The 21,657-nt window shown below is 38.3% G+C and overlaps 1 protein-coding gene across 2 annotated transcripts; it reads right to left on the reverse strand.

Annotated features, from left to right (window-relative positions):
* Positions 1-14,894: 14,894 nt before the first annotated feature.
* On the reverse strand, positions 14,895-21,424 carry LOC131536703 (GTPase IMAP family member 8-like). Of its 2 annotated transcripts, none has more exons than XM_058769761.1 (6): positions 21,293-21,424; positions 20,906-21,084; positions 18,187-18,682; positions 18,016-18,086; positions 15,962-16,624; positions 14,895-15,836 (listed from the first exon to the last, which is right to left on the reverse strand). In XM_058769761.1, exons 4-6 carry the CDS (start codon positions 18,041-18,043, stop codon positions 15,631-15,633), a joined length of 897 nt encoding a protein of 298 aa, XP_058625744.1. In that variant the 5' UTR covers positions 18,044-18,086; positions 18,187-18,682; positions 20,906-21,084; positions 21,293-21,424; the 3' UTR covers positions 14,895-15,630. The 2 variants fall into 2 exon arrangements, with proteins under 2 accessions (XP_058625744.1, XP_058625743.1); XM_058769760.1 differs by having other exon boundaries at positions 18,187-18,303; positions 18,486-18,682; positions 20,906-21,418.
* Positions 21,425-21,657: the final 233 nt, after the last annotated feature.

Genomic DNA, 21,657 nt, shown 5'->3' on the forward strand with positions numbered 1-21,657 from the left:
TCTTACCTGGGCTGTGGAGAAAAAGAACTGGACTGTTGCTCAGTGGTCCAAAGTCCTCTTTTCAGATGAAAGTAAATTTTACATTTCATTTGGAAATCAAGGTCCCAGAGTCTGAAGGAAGAGTGGAGAGGCACAGAATCCATGTTGCTTGAAGTCCAGTGTGAAGTTTCCACAGTCAGTGATGATTTGGGCTGCCATGTCATCTGCTGGTGTTGGTCCACTGTGTTTTCTGAAGTCCACAGTCAACGCAGCCATCTACCAGGAAATTTTAGAGCACTTCATGCTTCCTTCTGTTGACAAGCTTTATGGAGATGCTGATTTCATTTTCCAGCAGGACTTGGCACCTGCCCACACTGCCAAAGGTACCAAAAGCTGGTTCAATGACCATAGTGTTACTGTGCTTGATTGGCCAGCAAACTCGCCTGACCTGAACCCCATAGAGAATCTATGGGGTATTGTCAAGAGGAAGATGAGAGACACCAGACCCAACAATGCAGATGAGCTGAAGGCCACTATCAGAGCAACCTGGGCTCTCATAACACCTGAGCAGTGCCACAGACTGATCGACTCCATGCCACGCCGCATTGCTGCAGTAATTCAGGCAAAAGGAGCCCCAACTAAGTATTGAGTGCTGTACATGCTCATACTTTTCAGTTGGCCAAGATTTCTGAAAATCCTTTCTTTGTATTGGTCTTAAGTAATATTCTAATATTTTGAGATACTGATTTTTGACTTTCATGAGCTGTAAGCTCTAATCATCAAAATTAAAAGAAATAAACATTTGAAATATATCAGTCTGTGTGTAATGAATGAATATAATATACAAGTTTCACTTTTTGAATGGAATTAGTGAAATAAATCAACTTTTTGATGATATTCTAATTATATGACCAGCACCTGTAAATAACACCAAATTTGCTGTTGTTGGCACACTTTGTAGAAATTTTTTTTTAATTCTTTACACTTTAATTCTTGCTGTTAAGTTTATTTCCCATTATAATCACTTGTCTTAGTTACTAGTAATTAACACATTTATAATATTTTGATTAAAACCATATTAATAGGCCTATAATAGTTAAAAAGGCAATATAAATGTTCTAAATGAGCTGTTTATTCGTATATAATATAGATTTATGCTGTATAATATTGAATTAAATGTCTAATACTTATACTTCCTTTGAAGGTGAGGCAGAAGCAGGCTCCGAGAGTGAGGGAGAGCCCACTGTTAATTGTACTCTGCCAGTCAAAGGCTTTTGAACAATAAGATTTATGTTTTTTTAAAGAAGTCTCTTCTGCTCACCAAGCCTGGATTTATTTGATCCAAAGTACAGCAAAAACAGTAACATTCTGAAATAGTTTTACTATTTAATTCTATTTGAATGTATTTTAAAATGTAATTTATTCCTGTGATTTCAAGCTGAATTTTTAGCATCATTACTCCAGTCACATGATCCTTCAGAAATCATTCTAATATTCTGATTTGCTGCTCAGAAACATTTATTATTAGTATTATGTTGAAAACAGCTGAGTAAAATTGTTTTCAGGTTTCTTTGATGAATAGAAAGTTCAGATGAACAGCATTTATCTGAAATAGAAATCTTTTGTAGCATTTTGTAACTCTTCATTCATTATAAAGTTTTTACCATAATTTGATCAATTTAAAGCATCCTTGCTAAATAATAGTATTAGGCCTAAATTCTATAATTTCATATATATATATATATATATATATATACACTGACTCCAAGCTTTTGAATGTTCATCAAATAATCCTGAAAAAAAAATCTACTCGGCTGTTTTAAATAGATAATAATAAATGTTTCTTGAGCAGGAAATCAGAATATTAGAATGATTTCTGAAGGATCATGTGACACTGAAGAGTAGTGATGCTGAAAATTTAGCTTTGATCACCGGAATAAAATACATTTTAAAATGTATTCAAATAGAAATCAGTTATTTGAAATGGTAAAAATATTAAAAAAATCTTCAAAAACCTTTAGTTTAGGCTGGTAGTGTCAGGTGTGGACGGAGAGGCAGACACAAGGTTAGTGGAAGTACTTTTCTTAATTTATTTCCTTTCCACAAACTTAACTCAAACTCAAAGGATTTCAAACAAAACATAAACGACGATCTAAGAGATCGGTAAACATAGACTGTGAGTCCAACACCCAGGCTTTTCCTCTTCCTAGAGACAGGTCGGTCATGAAGGCGTACGGCACAGGAGGTCCTGGAATGCCATGAGGTGAGTAGAAGGTAAGTAGCTTGCGACCTCGAGACCAGCCAACGAGGGAATGTGGTGAGTGACTGATATAGTGGCTGGTAAGTGATGACAGGTGGTAATTAGTATTCTGGTGATTGTGAGCGGGTGCAGGTGGTTGGTGTGGAAGAAGTTGTGGGTGGATCCGTGACAGTACCCCCCCACGGGTGTCTCCTGGTGCACGAGGCCGACGGCGAGGGCGACCACGTCCTCTTGGGGCAGGGCGGTCGGGGTGTGACTGGTGGAAGTTAGAAAGAAGTGAGGGGTCCAGTACATCCTCTCGGTTAACCCAAGATCTTTCTTCGGGGCCGAATCCCTCCCAGTCCACTAGGTATTGGAGTCGGCCGCCCCGTCGCCGAGAGTCTAGGATTTCCTCGACTTGGTAGATGGTCCCACTGGGGTCAGCCTCAGGAGGAGGAGGTACTTCGGGCTCTGTGGAAGGGGGAAGAATGGGATTAGTGTATGGTTTTAGCAGGGACACATGGAAGGTAGGTGAGATGCGGTAAGTGTTTGGGAGCCGGAGCTCGTAGGTGACTTCGTTGATTTGTCTGATTACAGGGAAGGGACCGACATAGCGAGGGCTCAGTTTTTTGCAGGGCAGACAGAAGCGAATATCTCGCGTTGAGAGCCAGACTTGGTCACCGGGTTGGTAACGGGGCGTGGCGGCGCGGCGGATATCTGCCTGTTCTTTGTGCCTCCGTACTGCCCGTTGGAGATGTACGTGTGCCGTGTCCCATACTCTTTCGCTCTCTCGAAACCATGAATCCACAGCGGGGACTTCGGAGGGCTCTCCAGTCCAGGGGAAGAGCGGTGGCTGAAATCCAAACATGCATTGAAATGGGGTGAGTCCGGTCGTTTCCTGCCGCAAGGAGTTTTGGGCGTACTCGGCCCAGGGCAAATATCTGCTCCATTGGTCCTGGTGGCGGTGGCAGTAGGCACGCAGGTAGCGTCCAATCTCCTGTATTTTGCGTTCAGTTTGGCCGTTGGTTTGTGGGTGGTACCCGGAGGATAGACTAACTGAGACTCCAAGCAGTCGGAAGAAACTACGCCAAACTCTGGAGATGAATTGAGGTCCTCGGTCGGAGACGATATCCTCGGGTAAGCCAAAGTTGCGGAATACATGTTGGAATAGAGTTTCGGCTGTTTCAAGAGCAGTGGGTAAGCCTCGTAAAGGGATTAGCTTGCAGGCTTTTGAAAACCGATCCACGACAACGAGTATGGTGGTGGATCCGTTGGATGGTGGTAGGTCAGTGGCAAAGTCAATCCCGATATGAGACCAAGGTCGGCGTGGGATAGGTAAGGGAACGAGTTTTCCTTCGGGTAAGTGACGGGGGGTAGAGACAACGGCACAGACGGCACAGCCCTTGACGTAACGGACCACGTCTTGGTTCATGTTGGGCCACCAGTACTTGTGTCGGAGTAGTAAGAGTGTGCATTGGAATTAAAGCGTGATTATGTGGAATCTGGGAAACGTCAGGGTGGAGATGGACCGTACTCACCGAGGAATTCGCAGGGCGAACGGGACAGGAAACGACGGTGTGACTTCCCGAACCACAGTACATGCCCAGGTTTTGGTCCTTGCGGCGAGCCCGTTCCTCCGGGGACAGGTGATACCGATCCACTTGCATGGGCTCTGGGACAGACGGAACGGATCCTGATAAGGTGGGTACTGGGGACATCTCTACATGACACGCATTCAGCTGTTGGGAGATGTGTAGGGATTTTTGTAGGAAGCCTTCCAAACCTACGGAGTCCTCGATTACCGACATCTGCTGTTTTATAGAGGTTCGAGACCTCGTCGATGGCGGCGAGGCGCTGTCTCATTCCACCCACTGCTAGCGGCCAGAGTACAGCGCACAGTGTAGTCATGGATGGACATGTTGGCTTGTCGTAACTGGAAGAGTTCTTCATGCACCGAGAGGAGGAGGCGGGATGGCTGAACACCTCGCGGAAATGGTCGGTGAATGCATCCAGGGAATCGCACGATGGGGCTGTGTGAGTTCCAGATCGCCTCAGCCCATTGCAGGGCTCTTCCAGACAGCAGGGACATGATGAAAGCTATCTTTGTTCGATCGTTCAGGAATTGGTGAGGTTGAAACTCAAAATATAGTGAGCACTGAAGCAGAAAGCCACCACAGGTGGCAGCGTCGCCGGAGTAGAGTGGGTTTGGCCATAGGGCATCCGGAAGGAAGTGGAGGGCTCGGAGGTGGTTGTAGGGCTTCGCGAAGGCACGCACTAGTTCGGAGAATGGGTCTGGCGTCGGAGAGCTTGGTCTTCCATTTCCCGACTTTCTTTGCTGGGCTGGTCTTCTGTCAGGTGTGGACGGAGAGGCAGACACAAGGTTAGTGGAAGTACTTTTCTTAATTTATTTCCTTTCCACAAACTTAACTCAAACTCAAAGGATTTCAAACAAAACATAAACGACGATCTAAGAGATCGGTAAACATAGACTGTGAGTCCAACACCCAGGCTTTTCCTCTTCCTAGGAGACAGGTCGGTCATGAAGGCGTACGGCACAGGAGGTCCTGGAATGCCATGAGGTGAGTAGAAGGTAAGTAGCTTGCGACCTCGAGACCAGCCAACGAGGGAATGTGGTGAGTGACTGATATAGTGGCTGGTAAGTGATGACAGGTGGTAATTAGTATTCTGGTGATTGTGAGCGGGTGCAGGTGGTTGGTGTGGAAGAAGTTGTGGGTGGATCCGTGACAGGTAGTGTATATTTGTAACAACTGGATAATTTGTTAACAAGCACTCACCCCTTAGTGCCCCCTTTTTGGGTTTGGGCCACTGCACCTCAAAATGTCTGTGCTAGTATGCTAGAAAATGCTTTAAACTTTCCTAAAACTTTCAATATATATTTATTCAATATATATTTAGTTTAGCTTAGTTAAGTTTAGTTTAGTTTATTTGTATAACACAATAAAACAACAGCCACTGACTATTGTGCTGTACAAAATTGTAAAACCAAAATAAAACCACCAATCAAGACAATAAAACAGCATATATAAAGAAAATAAAATGGGGGCAAGAATAGATCCTTGGGGAACCCGCATGTCAAATGTGCTTTGGTGGATAAACATCCATTTATATGAACAGAAAAAGTTTAGGATTTGAAATTGTTCAGTGCCCGACCTTTAATACCCGCACAATGTTCAAGACAAGATATAAGAATATCATGATCGACCGTATCAAAGGCTGCACTGAAATCCAACAGCAGAAGTATTACAGAGTTCCCAGAATCAACAGATGATATCACTTAAAAGAACAGATCCTCTACTGTGATGTTTACTAAAACCAGACTGAAAAGATTCAAACACTCCATTTGACTCAAAGAAATTTAATAATTTGACACAAACTACCTTTTCAAGGATATTTGAAATTATCCTTAAAATTCGAGAAAACTGTCGCATCAAGGTTAGATTTTTTTTCAGTAGCGGTTTAACAGTAGCATGCTTTAAATATTCTGGAATAAATCCTACAGAAAGACTCTTATTACTGATAGGATACAGGGCCCAATGATAGCAAAGACCTGAACAAGCATGCCCGCTGAAATAATGTCAGTTACAGATGTGGTTAGTTTTAACTTCATAACCAGTGAAGAGTCCATAGAGATTTAGTTTCTATAGAGGTTTAGTTTCAAGAGGCATTAAAAAAAAATTAAGTTCAAATCTTAAGAGAGGAGGGATCGGTTACGGAAGGAGACTCAGACAGAGGATTAACAGGTAAGTTTATTAACAGCAAAGGCTGCAGATAGAAATGGCAGGTTAGTATCTTGGGTAATAGAACAGTTCTTGGGTTGATGGAGTATATAACCTTGTTTCGCAGGAGATCGTGGGACGGAGACGGGAGAGAGCATACACCTCTGATGATGATTATTGAGACAGTCCACAAGGAGATGATGACTGGAAGAGACGTTGGAGCGAGGAGCAGAAGGTATCTCTGGAGGAGACACAAAGGTAGGTTTCTCAGTGTATCATTTGGATATCATGGAGAGTCCACTTCACATGAACGAGATCAGACACAGAGTGAAGTGAGGTGTGTGCTTATGAACTGGTCCTTGATGAGGGTGATGATTTCAATCAGGTGTGTGTAGTTAATACTCTGGCGATTGTGAGCGGGTGCAGGTGGTTGGTGTGGAAGAAGTTGTGGGTGGATCCGTGACAGGTAGTGTATATTTGTAACAACTGGATAATTTGTTAACAAGCACTCACCCCCTTAGTGCCCCCTTTTTTTTGGGTTTGGGCCACTGCACCTCAAAATGTCTGTGCTAGTATGCTAGAAAATGCTTTAAACTTTCCTAAAACTTTCAATATATATTTATTCAATATATATTTCAATTCAATATATATTTAGTTTAGCTTAGTTAAGTTTAGTTTAGTTTATTTGTATAACACAATAAAACAACAGCCACTGACTATTGTGCTGTACAAAAATTGTAAAACCAAAATAAAAACCACCAATCAAGACAATAAAACAGCATATAATTAGTACATACAGAGAAAAACAAGCTCAGGACAACTCACATATTATAAGCCTTCTCTAAAAGGTGGGTTTTAAGTTTTGCTTTAAACAGAGATTCTGCAGAGATTGTCCACAATTTGGGGCTGACAATGGCAAAAGCCCCGTCTCCCTTTCTTTTTAACTATGATCTGCGAACCTCGAGCCGGGATTCAAACTTGGGACACCTGTAGCACAACAGCGCTTAATGTCGACACGCTGCCCACAAGGCTATTGGCACCAACCTTTAATTCTATTCTACATCATACCAATGAGTAGATAACCAGTTCAGAGAGAGTAAGATAAGGGGAATGTGCTCATATTTACATGTGCCAGGAAGAAGTCTAGCAGCTGCATTTCATATATGATTGACCAATACCTATATAGATTGAATTGCAGTAGTCTAGACAAGACGACATAAATGCATATATTACTCTCTCAAACTCAGCTGGGGATACAAAGTTTTTAACTTTAGTCAAAAAAAAAAAAAAACTTTGACTACTGCATTCACCTCCTTATCAAATAACAAGGAAGAGTTTTTAGCAGATGGCTTTACATAAGCAGCCCAACACTTGATTTAAGCTGCCAGAGAAAGGAAATGGTCCAAACCCAATTGCCACAGTCTTACTCTCATTTTTAGACATCTAATTAATGTCTGATAAACAGGCAATTAAAGCACACAGTCCAGCATTGTCATTATGCTTGATGGGCACATATATTTGAGTGTCATCTGCATAAAAATAATACTGTGTATTTTCTATTGAACCCAAAGGGAGCATATATAAAGAAAATAAAATGGGGGCAAGAATAGATCCTTGGGGAACCCCGCATGTCAAATGTGCTTTGGTGGATAAACATCCATTTATATGAACAGAAAAAGTTTAGGATTTGAAATTGTTCAGTGCCCGACCTTTAATACCCGCACAATGTTCAAGACAAGATATAAGAATATCATGATCGACCGTATCAAAGGCTGCACTGAAATCCAACAGCAGAAGTATTACAGAGTTCCCAGAATCAACAGATGATATCACTTAAAAGAACAGATCCTCTACTGTGATGTTTACTAAAACCAGACTGAAAAGATTCAAACACTCCATTTGACTCAAAGAAATTTAATAATTTGACACAAACTACCTTTTCAAGGATATTTGAAATTATCCTTAAAATTCGAGAAAACTGTCGCATCAAGGTTAGATTTTTTTTCAGTAGCGGTTTAACAGTAGCATGCTTTAAATATTCTGGAATAAATCCTACAGAAAGACTCTTATTACTGATAGGATACTGGGCCCAATGATAGCAAAGACCTGAACAAGTATGCCCGCTGAAATAATGTCAGTTACAGATGTGGTTAGTTTTAACTTCATAACCAGTGAAGAGTCCATAGAGATTTAGTTTCAAGAGGCATTAAAAAAAAATTAAGTTCAAATCTTAAGGGAGGAGGGATCGGTTACGGAAGGAGACTCAGACAGAGGATTAACAGGTAAGTTTATTAACAGCAAAGGCTGCAGATAGAAATGGCAGGTTAGTATCTTGGGTAATAGAACAGTTCTTGGGTTGATGGAGTATATAACCTTGTTTCGCAGGAGATCGTGGGACGGAGACGGGAGAGAGCATACACCTCTGATGATGATTATTGAGACAGTCCACAAGGAGATGATGACTGGAAGAGACGTTGGAGCGAGGAGCAGAAGGTATCTCTGGAGGAGACACAAAAGGTAGGTTTCTCAGTGTATCATTTGGATATCATGGAGAGAGTCCACTTCACATGAACGAGATCAGACGCAGAGTGAAGTGAGGTGTGTGCTTATGAACTGGTCCTTGATGAGGGTGATGATTTCAATCAGGTGTGTGTAGTTAATACTCTGGCGACGGAGTGCGCTGTGATTGGGTGGTGAATGAGCCTGGCCAATCTGTGACAGGACCACAGTTTAGGTCTAATGTCACGTATTCTTGTTTGTAAAGTAACTTTAGAAGCGTTCAGAAGCAGTGGCTGGGTCATCAATATGCAGATCAAGAGAGGGATCATTTTTGTATGTGCTAGCTAATATTGGTGGTAGATCACAAATCACAATTGTACATGTCATTATATTCATTCAGTCCCCCAAACTGTCTAAAACCTTATAACTTATAATCACTCACATGACATGAGTTCAGTGCAGCCCCTGAGCCAAGGAGTAACTGCATGAGAATGGACGTTATTGTAAAAATCAAAATCAATACATGAGCTTACACAATGCTGATACCCCTTATGTGAACTTTGTCTTTAATAAACATTCAAAAAGATCAAGAGTATATACTGCACTACTCTTGAAATAACAGCTTACCCACAAAAACTTGTGCCAAACACACCTGTTCACATACAACAAAAAGTGAGAGGGAAATTTCAATAGTAAACCTTAACCTTGATTCTTTAATATTTAAAAAGTCTCTTTTAAATTATGTTTTATTAACAAAGTTCGGGAGGAGCATTTTCAGATAATCAACCAGTTCAGCACAGGTGGAACTTTAGATAATCAACTTAATTAGCAAAGTATATATTGTTGTGTAATATGCATAAGAATACAATTACTCTGCCTCATTGTTTTATGTATTTAGTTAATATAATATGTATAATAGTCTATTATTTTGTTTATTTCCTGGAAAAGCCTCATATGGGCAATTATGTAACTGCTTCATGTTATTGTATTTGTTTTATTGGGGTATATTTGTAGCAATAGCCAAAAATACATTGTATGGGTCAAAATGATCCATTTTTCTTTTATGCCAAAAATCATTAGGATATTAAGTAAAGATCATGTTCTTTGAAGATATTTTGTAAATTTCCTACTGTAAATATATCAAAACTTCATTTTTTATATATAATATGCATTGCTAAGAACTTCATTTGGACAACTTTAAAGGTGATTTTCTCAATATTTTGATTTTTTTTTGCACCCTCAGATTCCAGATTTTAAAATAGTTATATCTCAGCCAAATATTGTCCGATCCTAACAAACCATACATCAATGGAAAGCTTATTTATTCAGCTGTATAAATCATGTATAAATCTCAATTTCAAAAAATTGACCCTTAAGATTGATTTTGTGGTCCAGGGTCAAATATGGTTTATTAAGGAAGACGCCACACGTTGTAACTGTTTTATTGAGAAAGTAGTTTATTACGAAATACACCACACATGATATTGTTTTATTGAGAAAGTAGTTTATTAAGGAAGACAGCACATATGATATTGTTTTTGTTTTATTTAGAAAGTAGTTTATTAAGGAAGACACCACACATGATATTGTTTTTTTTATTGAGAAAGCGTTTTTTTTTTTTTTTTATGAAAAAAGTTGTCCACACGTAATAGTTTTTTTGTTTTTGTTTTTTTTAGCTGAGAAAGTGGTTCATTAAGAAAGACACCACACATGATTGTATTTGATTTATATTTGTTTTATTGAGAAAGTGGTTTATTAAGAAAATGTTTATAACATGTATTAGCAAGAGCATAGTTAGAGATTTAAACAGCTTTAAAGAAAAAGAAGCTGGGCATTACCTTAGCTGGTGTGTTTCAGATGAAGCGTAGAAGACAGCAGAGCAAAGAATCACATAGAAGAAAAATGCAAAAATGTGAGGCCTTTTATAAACAACTTCTGAGGGGATTATGAAATCACAATACATTGGGATCCACCTGCTGTCTATAAAAGACTGAAGTGTGATGATGAAATCAGATGCTGCTTCGAGACCACCTGAAGAGCCTCTCCAGCACCAGAACCATCGCTGATATTGCCTTGAGCAAACAACTTTTTCATATTTATATTTCATTAATACTTATATACAGTAGTTGTAGAATATGTGTACTGCTTACTTACTAATTATAATAATAAACTGACTTGTATTTATATAACACAAGTCTGCCTCCCTGGCATTGATTTATAGCTAAGCCAGAACAGACCACGGAGAAGTCTTCTGTGACCTGTTTTATAAATATGAACTCAGATGCTTATGAGATACGACAGATTTGACTTTGTTTGACATTGTTTGTCAAAGTTCATCTAAGGTCAGTTCATTGTTTATTCAGTTCAGTTTAATAACAGTGTAAAGTTCATCAATTATGCAATGAGTTTAATTCTTGTATAAAGCAGCTCTGTAGAAAACAATGATGTCGACATCCAGCTCAGTTCAGTTCTCATCCAATAGTGTCTGTGCAATCGATAATGTTGCCAAATATTAACCCCTTAACTGTCACTCACAGTTTTGAACATAGACATTAAAGTGCACTATCCAAACTTAAATTTTTATAATTCATGAATGAAAACAGTTTGTAACATTATTTTGATGTACCATTTCGATGGTAATGCAATGTCTGATTTTAAAAAGGGTTTCAAAGGATGAATTTTTTTTTTAACAAAAGTGGTAAAATGTCTATTTAGGAGTCTTAGACCTTTCCAACGGTATATTGTTTGTCATGATTAGATTAGGATTTAATTGTAAAATAGTGACGTTAACTTAGGCGTCCCACAGAGGGGATGGGTGACAGTTAAGAGTTTGGTTCTTGCCTGCCTTGATTCAACTGGGTCGTTCCTGCTCTGGTGGGCCCCGAGCAGGCTCTGGTAATGGAACAGGAAGTAGACACTCTCTTGAGGAAGGAGGCCATAGAACATGTTCCTTCTCTTGAGACAGAGTTTCAGTTCTACAGTCGTTACTTCATCTTTCCGAAGAAGGTTGGGGGGTTGTGTCCCATTTTAGATCTTCATCAGTTGAACGCTCAGTCAAGAGATTCTGGTTCAAAATGCTGACACTCAAACAGATTGTGTCTCAAATTAGGTCAGAGGACTGGTTTTTCACGATAGATCTAAAGGATGCATACTTCCATATTTTTATCCTTCCTCAATACAGAAAGTTCCTGAGGTTTGCTTTCGGGGCGAAGCATAACAATATTCTTCCTTTCGGCTTAGCACTCTCACCCTGCACTTTCACCAAGTGCATGGATGCTGCTCTGGCTGCTCTGGATCCTCTGCAACTTCAGGGCAAACAGAAGCTGCATCTGAAGTGGCATTAGATGCATTTACACAGACAGTTTGATGAAGCTGAGGTGCCATAAATGCATTTACACTGCAATTTCAAATTAATAAATAATTTTATAAGATTAATGTTTTACATATTTTTTTAAACTTACAAATAAATGTTGAAAAAATGCAATGATACTTTTAAATATGACTAAACCACCAGTAGGTGGTGGCAAGTGTCTGTTTTAATGAGTAGGTCATTTAGTCATTCAGTCAACCGATTCATTCAAATGGCTGATTCATTCAGAAACGAGGCAAGTGACTGTCCTTATGAATGGGCCACTGAATCATTAGGTGCATTCGACTTGAAGCATGGCTACAGACGGTGATCAACGAGAGTAGAAGCTTGCAGTCAGGGCAGAGTTGAAAACGGATGTGTCAAACCGGACACTTTCTGCTCCCGTTAAGCCGGGCATACACTGTGCGATTTCTGTGCGATTTCAGGAAGGTATCAACTCACACTGTAAGAGAAAATCGCATGTGATGTAAAGCCAAAGCTCACGATTTATGTGCTCACACTATACGGTCAGATTGTCGAGTGCGATTTATGTGCTCACACTATGCGTGTGAAATACTCGGGTTGCGCTTGTGCAGACGATGACACCGTATAGCCAATGGACGATCGCCAGAGATAACTTAAAAACTAAAAAAAAAAAAACTATCGGTTATATCGTAAGGATTTGGCATTTCCAGTTAATATATTAAATTATTACTATTATTATTTGTAGGATCAGAATGAATCAGACAAATTTAAGATTTGATCAGAACTTCGAAACATGAGGAGCCGAAATTCCAGAGAGGCCCCAAAGCAACAGGACGTCGTAAATTAGATCCCTAGCTCCAGCCCGTCTGAAGAAGGCCTAACCAACAAGCCTCTTTCAGAACAGCTTGCAACATTAAAACAAAAGGAACACTTATTGATAAGTCCAATGCAGGAAGGAGATCGTCAAATTTGGGGCAAGTAATCAAGATTAATGGATGAAAGAGATGCACCGCATGAGCAGCACATGTAGATCTGTGATAGAAATCACAAGCTTCTTTAGATTAACTTTTCCCCCACACATAGAAGACAAAGAACCAGACTGAAATTCCTTTGTCCAAAGAACATGTCTTTCGGTCTCCACAGAACTACACAGAGACTTTCTTTTTCATATGCAAGTAATGATTTATATGCATAACCCCATATTATGTATGTAACCCACACGTTAGACTATCATGTTTTAATCACATATTATGTATGTCTTGTTAATAACTATTGAACGACTTATGAGGATTTATATTCGTGTTTGGTATGAATGAGTTTGAAAAATCATGCTTTAAACGTTTCTTCCAATCAATTCTTTGTGAAATGTATCAGTCTTGTTAAAGAGATCATTATGTGTTGGGAGAAACAGAGCAACACCCCTAGCTAAGATAAGGTCTAATTGGTCAATACACCTGTTGGGAGGGGTTCAAAAGCCGAGTTTAAAACTCAGGACACCATCAAATTCGCTCTTCTCTTCTAAGTTTTAGCCGTTTTTTTTGTCATTTGACCGCCTCAAAACTTCAACCAGACCAACTCCGCATCCTCAGCCAACGCCCAAGACATCTCTTCAACGACTACTGAACTTCCAGCCAATCAGCAACTTGGGAAACCCCCTTTTTGCAAAGACAAGGACAGAAGGGAATCCTGACACAAAGGCAACGCAAGTACAAACTTCCAGGCTGAACAGGTGCATTTAATATAAATTTTAGCCTCATTGAGAAACTCAATGCGAGGGTTAAATAAGTGAATGATGGTTGTTCAGGTCTATGCAATAGCACATATTGCTGTAAACGTGGGATTTCACATTTTCATTCTCTTAAACTCATCCTTTTCTCACTTTCCCTCTTCCTGCAACGTGTGAATGCGTGTGTTCATGTCTTAGATTTATTAAATAAAGTCGTATTTATATTGAAAAGAGAAGTATCTTGTGTTTTGTGCTTACAAGTTAATGTCGTAATCTGCCGATCTTGTTACAGTGCTTATTAATAGTGTTTTCACTATATTTTGTATTTTAATATCCAGTGCAGAATTAATGTTATATACGCTCATGCAGTTTGCAAATTGTTTGTGTGGTATGCACTGGCTCACCTTCATGGTTTAAAACTGAAATATTTATAATTTTGCGACGTGTTTGTCTTTATCACTGATTGCAAAATGATGGACAATGATTCACATTTCCCGTGATAATAACATTATTTTATCTAAAGATCTCCCTCTTTTCGTTTTCTTTCTTGGTGCATTAAAGTTTAAATAGTTAAAGTACTGTTTCCGCGCAGGCGCAGTGAGGGAAAAAGCACTGCGTTTAAGGCAGTCGGTTTGTAGCTTTGCTTCAATTGCGCGAGACCCTCACGAGGAGCGACCAAAATTTCTGACATGTCAGAAATTCATCCGACCGTCCGATTGCCTGTCGGGAGAGGCTAATCGCTTCTCGTTTCCCCCTGTACACTGAACAAACACTGCACGACAAACGACGCACGACAAAGCTGAAATTCGGCCCGACCCAAAACAGAGTCGCACGAGTCAGAATTCAGCTCAAAATCATACATCGCACAGTGCCCGGCCTAACGGGAGCAGAAAGTGTCCAGCTTGTATATGTCCGTTTTCAACTCCACCCCTGACTGCAAGGCTACTCTCGTTGATCGCCGTCTGTAGCCGTGCTTCAAGTCGAACGCACCTAAAAAAAGGATCAGCTCGGAATCAGCAAGAAGTGAGACTGACCGGCCGGTCACCGATCCGGGCCGGTAATGCGAAAAATCGGCCGATCAATCGGTGCATCTCTATTAGAAACCTTTGAAGCTCCCTCAGTGCAAACACAAATATGCTGATCGGGTCAGTCGCACAGGTGCTTAAATATTTTTCATAGTAGCACACAGTAGTTTAATGGTCGCGCTATAGAGCCCTGATGGCGTTACAGTAGGTTAAATCATAACATGGGAATTTGATCGTGTGAATCGTGTCATCACGATATAAAACATACTTATAGTGTGTTTGTTTGAAAAAACTGCTTTTTTCCGGGGTGCATTTTTTACCCCAGACCACCAAAGAGCAAAGAAGTGAATGAATGAAACCGCGAGAGCAGCAGGAGATTTAAAGCTCATGGCAGACACGCCCAAGAGATGACTCGCTTTGTGATTGGCTGAATGTTAGTTCACTCAAATCTAAGTAACAAATCAGAGAACGTGCGTGGAGATATTGGCGGTGGGTCAAAAAAAGTGCGGGGGACAGAATCACCTGTTTCTAACAGTGCAGGGGACGTGTGTTATAGCCTTTTAAATTTATTAATAAAAAACTGATATGGGAGATATATCCAAAGAAATTGAGGGAAATAAATTGAAATTGAAGACATTGACAAAGACATTGAAGCGAAAAAAATCTAAACTGTAATTTAGCATTTATTTAACAATGTTTGCCATAATAGACCACAAAGTCAACAGTAACAGGCCACTTTTTTAAAAATCTAGTACAATTGACAATTAATTAGTGTTGAGTGCAAAAAGCAAATACTGACACACAAACCAAGCCTTTTGATATTTTTTGGTATACGCAGCATGCAGCGATGCAAACGGAGATTCGTGTAATCTGTGTAAATGTCAAACATCATCATATCTGTCTAAAGACTGAAGCCTGTCAGGTAAAACATGAGCTTACTGATGTGATTCAGTCAATATGCTCCGTTATTTCTCATCGCAGGCATCTGTAAATATTTAGCTTATATGTAGACTTAAAATTCAACTTAGTTCAACAGTGAAATGATCCAATATTTAGTAGTGTGTAGTAGTTGTAACTTAGTGATTTTTTTTTTACATAACCACGTTTAGTTTTAACTCACAACCAAATGAACAGTTGATCACTGAAATCTTTCTGTTGTTTCTCTCACTAGTTTCTGACTGACACTGTGTCAATGATTTAAACATGTTTCTGCCGACGATGGTGTTTGCAGTGGCACTTTTCCCAGATCCAGTTTTTCCCAACAGAACCAGCCTGATCTGGTCTTTCCTCTCTGAAACTACAACAGAAATATCAAATCATTTTTCAGTGTAACATATGAGTGACTTAGACTTAAACAGTCAATCTGTCATGTTTTTATTATTAATGTAATTTATAATGGCAAAAATATACAAGACAACTTACAATCAACACGAGGAGCGTCTTTGCTGCCATTCCTCTTCATTTGTTCCATCATAAATTTCCCACCGCTTTCCATCATCATTCCTTCAATCTTCTGCAGTAGTTCTTGTACCTGATCTTCTGATTTTCTCTTGTTATTAAAACAGTGAAACTTTCCTCCACATTCAGTCACCAGTCGCTGGAGATCCGCATGATCTTTGTGTTTCAGATATTCATGTATGGTCTGATCCAGATCCTCCAGATCATCTTTGTGTGTGAACAGAATCATGAAGTATTTCTGAACCTCAGGACCAAATAAACACTTGATATAATCCAGGATCTCTTCCTCGTTTTGCACAGGTTGCTCTAGAGGAACGGTGAGCAGAACTGAACTGAGACCTGCTGAACATCGAGAGACCAGCTGCTCTTTCATCATCTCCAACTGCTCTTCAGACAGATCTGGATCTAGTAGATCTGGACAATCAATCACAGCAAACTGCTTCCCACCAATCTGTGTTTGACCCTCACACACTTCAGACTCATCTCCAGCTTCATGTTTATTTTTCTGGTTTTGGATTGTAAACTTTCTTTCTCCCAGTAAAGTGTTTCCAGATGAGCTTTTCCCAGAAGCCTTTCTGCCCATCAGAAGAATCTGGATCACTGGATCATCTGGACTGGAGCTGATCTCTGACATAAATGAAATAAAAATATGATCTAAGACATCAGGTGAAGATGTTACTCTTCTTATTGTAGGTCAAGAGTATGAAAAGATCACATAGTTTGTCTATGTGTCACAAACAAAGTGAAAATATTTCTTTGCTAAGCTGTAAATGATAGCAAGACTATTTGAACTTGTCTCTGAGATAAAAGTGTGAATCTTTAGGCAGTGAATCGTTTTAATTTGTGGTTTCGTAGGTTTTCAGTTTGATTTAGGGATGATTTTTGTTAATTCAGAATGATGCGAAGCGATTCACAATGAGATTCAATTTGATTCTGTATTTTTTTTAAGTGCACAGGATTATTATTTAAATGATTATATTGAAAAGATTATATAATGGGATTATGAAACAAGGTTGTATACATGTATACATGTATGCTGGTTGTATGCTGATTTGTTGGCCTACCTTTGTCCATTGTTAGATCATGTTAGTTTGCAATAACCAGGATTTAATAAAAATGTTTTAATAGTGTTAACTATTGTGAAATGTTAGTGTGCAACTTTATTGCATTGTTCCACAAACATTAAATACACAGCAATCATAACATGCTTCCATGGATCGATACCCTAAAATATCATGCATTTTCCAAACTAATCCTAAAATAACTTTTCTTCTCTGACTAGTTAAAAACAGCCCTCTTTGTTCTCTTTATTCTCTCATTGAATTATTAATAAATATATTTTATTTACCAAACATTTAAAACACACCTCTGAATAATGTGAGGGCTGTTATCTTATTTTCATATCAAACAAAATGCTACTTTTTAAAAATGTTTTCTTTCTGATAATTACACTTCTAAACGTTTGGAGCTGACATTCAGCATGGTTGTATATTTAAGCTGGGAATATTCTAAATGAAAATATTTCATATACAATTTCATTATGAAACATTCGATAACTCATATTCACCTTCCAGTCTCCATTTTCAAAATATTAAACATCCAAAATATTTTTAACTTGCAAAGGAAAAGCCTGAGCATTCAAAAATGATCTTAAAGGGTTAGTTCACCCCCGTTCATCGTTCATCTTCGGAACACAAATTAACATATTTTTGATCAAATCCGAAAGCTTTCTGAGCCTTTATAGCCAGCAAGGGAACTACTACTGAACTTTGGCTTTGTGAATTCATATTTGTTCGTATTCGATTTATTTCTCTATATTTCTAGTCATGTTCAGTGTGAAAGAGCTTTAAAACTAAAAATACATAAAAGTTTGAAGGCTGGATGACTCCGATAACAGAAACTTTTCCATAAATATTTAGCCTAAACATAGAGCAAACTAAATAATTTCAGACAATCATAGAATAAAATCAATTTGGCAACAACAACATATATAGAGTCAGGGTGAAGGTATTTCATACCTGTAGCTGCAGAAAATCCCTCCGCCATTTTTAGTGAAAGTCAATCCAGACAGATCACAAGAATAACGCTTCTTAGAAAACAAATAAAGCACAAAACATTAACAAATTCACACTCTTTAAATGAAGCATGAGTTGGTCAAAAGACAAAAGTAGCATTTAGACGCAGCTTACTTTCAGTTTGTGGCTCCTGCAGTTTGTTACCTGTTCTTCTGGTTAGCTGTTAGAGGAGGACCAACAGCACTGAACAAACATGTTCAGACACAGAGCTGAGGATGAAACATACATCTACTGCACACACACATACACCAGAGACTTTTTTACAAATCCTTTCGATTTATACCATTGATTCATTGTATCAGGATATTTATGTAATTGTAAAGCACGCTGTCATTTACATTTACTTAACATTTCTGCATTCAAAATATTATTTTTAAAACATTAATTCTCATTTCATTTGTAAATGATGCTACCTCTGAGCTGGGCAGTTTCTTCAGTAGGGTGATGAAACGATATATCACCAAAGTGCAAAAGGGAGGAATTTTTATTTTCTATCACATTCAACCACAGCTGTCACTGTTCTAGACTGTTTGTTCTGCCTCTGGATGTATAGTCCAATCAGCGTGAAGTCACATTATTGGTGTTTGGTGATGAGTTTTTGGCTCAAGATCTACATTTAAAGTCACACCAGAGCTTGGATTAGGACTTGGCTTTCTGCAGACCAGTCAAGTTCTTCCACACTGACTCAATCAATCATTTCCTTTTTGAACCTTGCCTTATACACAGAGGCATTGTCATGTTAGAATAGAAAAGAGTCCTGTCCAAACTGTTGCTTTAAAATTAGAAGCACACAATTCCCTACAATATCATTATATGCTTAAACATTAAGATTTGTACTCATGGAAATTACTAAAGTACTCAAACCTGTTCATTAGAAGGGGGTGACCCAATACGGCAATATAGTGTATATACAAAACATACACAAATACATTACACAATGATTTAGGGGTTGTTTTCTCAGTTAATTGTACATATTTAGTCTGAAAAACATTCTTGTTTTCCAGAGAATTCTCTCCAAATGCTAAACATATATTTACTCAGGCATTTTTTTGACAGCTCCTCAGCTACGTGATAAACTCATCATTAGAACATTTACTTTGTTCTCTATCACTGCATATCAAAGAATAAAGTGAAATATTGTCTTGATTTCTCTCTGGATGTTTTGGGAAGTACCTGATAAGACTACGAGCCTGAGCACTCAACCGTGAAGAATATTCTGTATGTGGGTATCTGTGTTTACAGAACTAGGCTTCTCTGACAACTCTCCCCAGACGGAATGGACATCTTCAGAAGACCTGCCGCTAAATGTGCTGATATACATCCTTGGTGGGCCACTTAACGCCTAAAATCCAATCCTTGTTGTCATTTTATAATCTTCAGAGATATGCTTTGAACTTTATGTCCATGTGGGAGATATGGGTTTCAACCAACCAGAATCATCTAATCCAGTGCTTCTCAAACTTTTTACACCAAGTACCACCTCAGAAAATATTTGGCTTTCCAAGTACCACCATCATGGCCAACATTAAAATACAGTATAGCACTATGCACAGTTAAAAATAAAAAAACAAACAAAAACAAGTCAATTTTATTCCTAGTAAGAATATTTATTATTGTCAGCCAATTGAAACATTGTAAATACACAGTTTGAACATTGACACTGCACCGTGCTTACTTCCAGGTAAATAAAAAAACATAATTATTAAATTAATATATATTGTACCTAAAAGTTAAATAAAAACTGTACTGTACTTCAATGTTAAAAAACTGTACTTACAGATTAAATGAAAATGTATCGTACTTAACATTTAAGTACAGTAACTTACAGTTTTTATTTAACTTTTAAATAAAAAAAAAGTACTTGATTAAAAAAATAATAATAATAACACAGGCTGTATGTGTAGCTGCAAGTAACTACAATCATTCCATGTGTCCACCAAAGCCAGCTGAAAACACCCAGCTGTGAGCGCTTGAGAGGGCAGCGCATTTTTTTTATAGTTGAGACACTGTGGTTGCTATAATATGGAATATCTGCTGAAGTAATATGGCAGACGCATTGCGAATGAAACATTTCTCCAAGCATTATTTTTCATACCAATATTACATCCGGTAATTCCATCTGGTAAAAACATAAATATTTGGAGACAAGCAATATTAACTTCTCCATTGTTGTTCAGTCGACCCTCAGGACTGGGAAAATACAGTAAAAACAGTAATATTGTGAAAACAATTTAAAAGATCTGTTTTCTATGTTCTGTTCTGTTCTGTTCATCATTACTCCAGCTTTCAATGTCACATGATCCTTCAGAAATCATTGTAATATGCTGATTTGTTGCTCAAGAAACATCTCTAACTATTAGCTGATCTTTTATTTTTTAGGATTTGTTTCTACTGTAAATAGACTCCAGACCTTTGAATGGTCGTGTACACTACTGTTCAAAGGTTTGCAGTCTGTGAGATTTTTTAAAGAAATTCTAAGAGTTTTAAGAGTAAAGATTTGATTCAAATAAATGCTGTTCGTTTGAACTTTCCATTCATCTTGTGAATCCTGAAATATAAAATGTGTCGTGGTATCATATTAGAATGATTTCTGAAGTATCATGTGACACTGAAGACTGGAGTAATGGTGCTGAAAATTCAGCTTTGATCACAGAAATAAATTACTGTTTAACATATATTCACCCAGTAAACAGCTATTTTAAATTGTAATAATATTTCACAATATTACCGTTTTATTTTAATCAAATAAGTGCAGCAGAGATGAGTAGAATATACTTCTTTCCAAAACATAAAAAATCATAACCCAAATTTAGTAGTGTAAGATTTGACTTACTAGTCCAATGGTTCATAGCATCTTGGAGATGTTGTCTGACAGGACTCCAACGCATGGAAGAATCTAGGAACATAAGCCATCTGTCACAGACAAATGATTCCTTCTTCTGTCAGCAGCTCCCTTCAGAAATATTGAAAGCTTGAAGCTTCTCCTCTGTTGTAGAGGGTTCTCTGTTGCTTCTTAAATCACAGAATATTTTTTATCAATATTTGTTTACCATGAAAGATCTAAACATCTTTTGAACATTTATTTCAGCCGACTTTTGTCTAGAGACACTAAACCATTTCTATAAAGTAAATAATCACCAGTAACGAGTCAAACACAAGTAAGAGAAGTGTCACGGACAGTTGTATGTAATATTTGTGTGATTTTAGGGACTAAACTCACCTGAAAGCAGTGAGAGATGGAGATGCTTGTCAGTTGTTGCTGCCTCCCCATGACTCGAATGTTCAACGCACACTCATTAAAACAGGCCAAAGTCACGCAGCATTACTTAAAACATTACATTAATAATTTAACATTTCCACAGCACAAATTTAAAACACATTTTGTAGTTATATGATCAGTGCAAAATGCCACCCCTGCATGTGAAAGTGGGACAAAGTGATTGAACACTCATCCTTTCTATGTAATTGAAAAACATGATTGCTTGCTGTATTTTTGTACTTTGCTTTTAGTCTCAATATTTTATTTTTATTTATTTATTTATTTATATTCAGTTCTTTCAGATTCATTTAAAAAATAAATTCAGA

This window comes from Onychostoma macrolepis, chromosome 03 (assembly GCF_012432095.1).
Source record: "Onychostoma macrolepis isolate SWU-2019 chromosome 03, ASM1243209v1, whole genome shotgun sequence".
In the NCBI taxonomy this organism is placed as follows: domain Eukaryota; kingdom Metazoa; phylum Chordata; class Actinopteri; order Cypriniformes; family Cyprinidae; genus Onychostoma; species Onychostoma macrolepis.

Coding starts and splice junctions, on each gene's coding strand:
- LOC131536703 (XM_058769761.1), bottom strand. CDS start 18,043: ATGGCGGAGGGATTTTCTGCAGCTACAG. Junction 16,625..18,015: donor GGGATTTTCTGCAGCTACAG/GTATGAAATACC, acceptor CATTTATGTCAG/AGATCAGCTCCAGTCCAGAT. Junction 15,837..15,961: donor AGACGCTCCTCGTGTTGATT/GTAAGTTGTCTT, acceptor TTTCTGTTGTAG/TTTCAGAGAGGAAAGACCAG.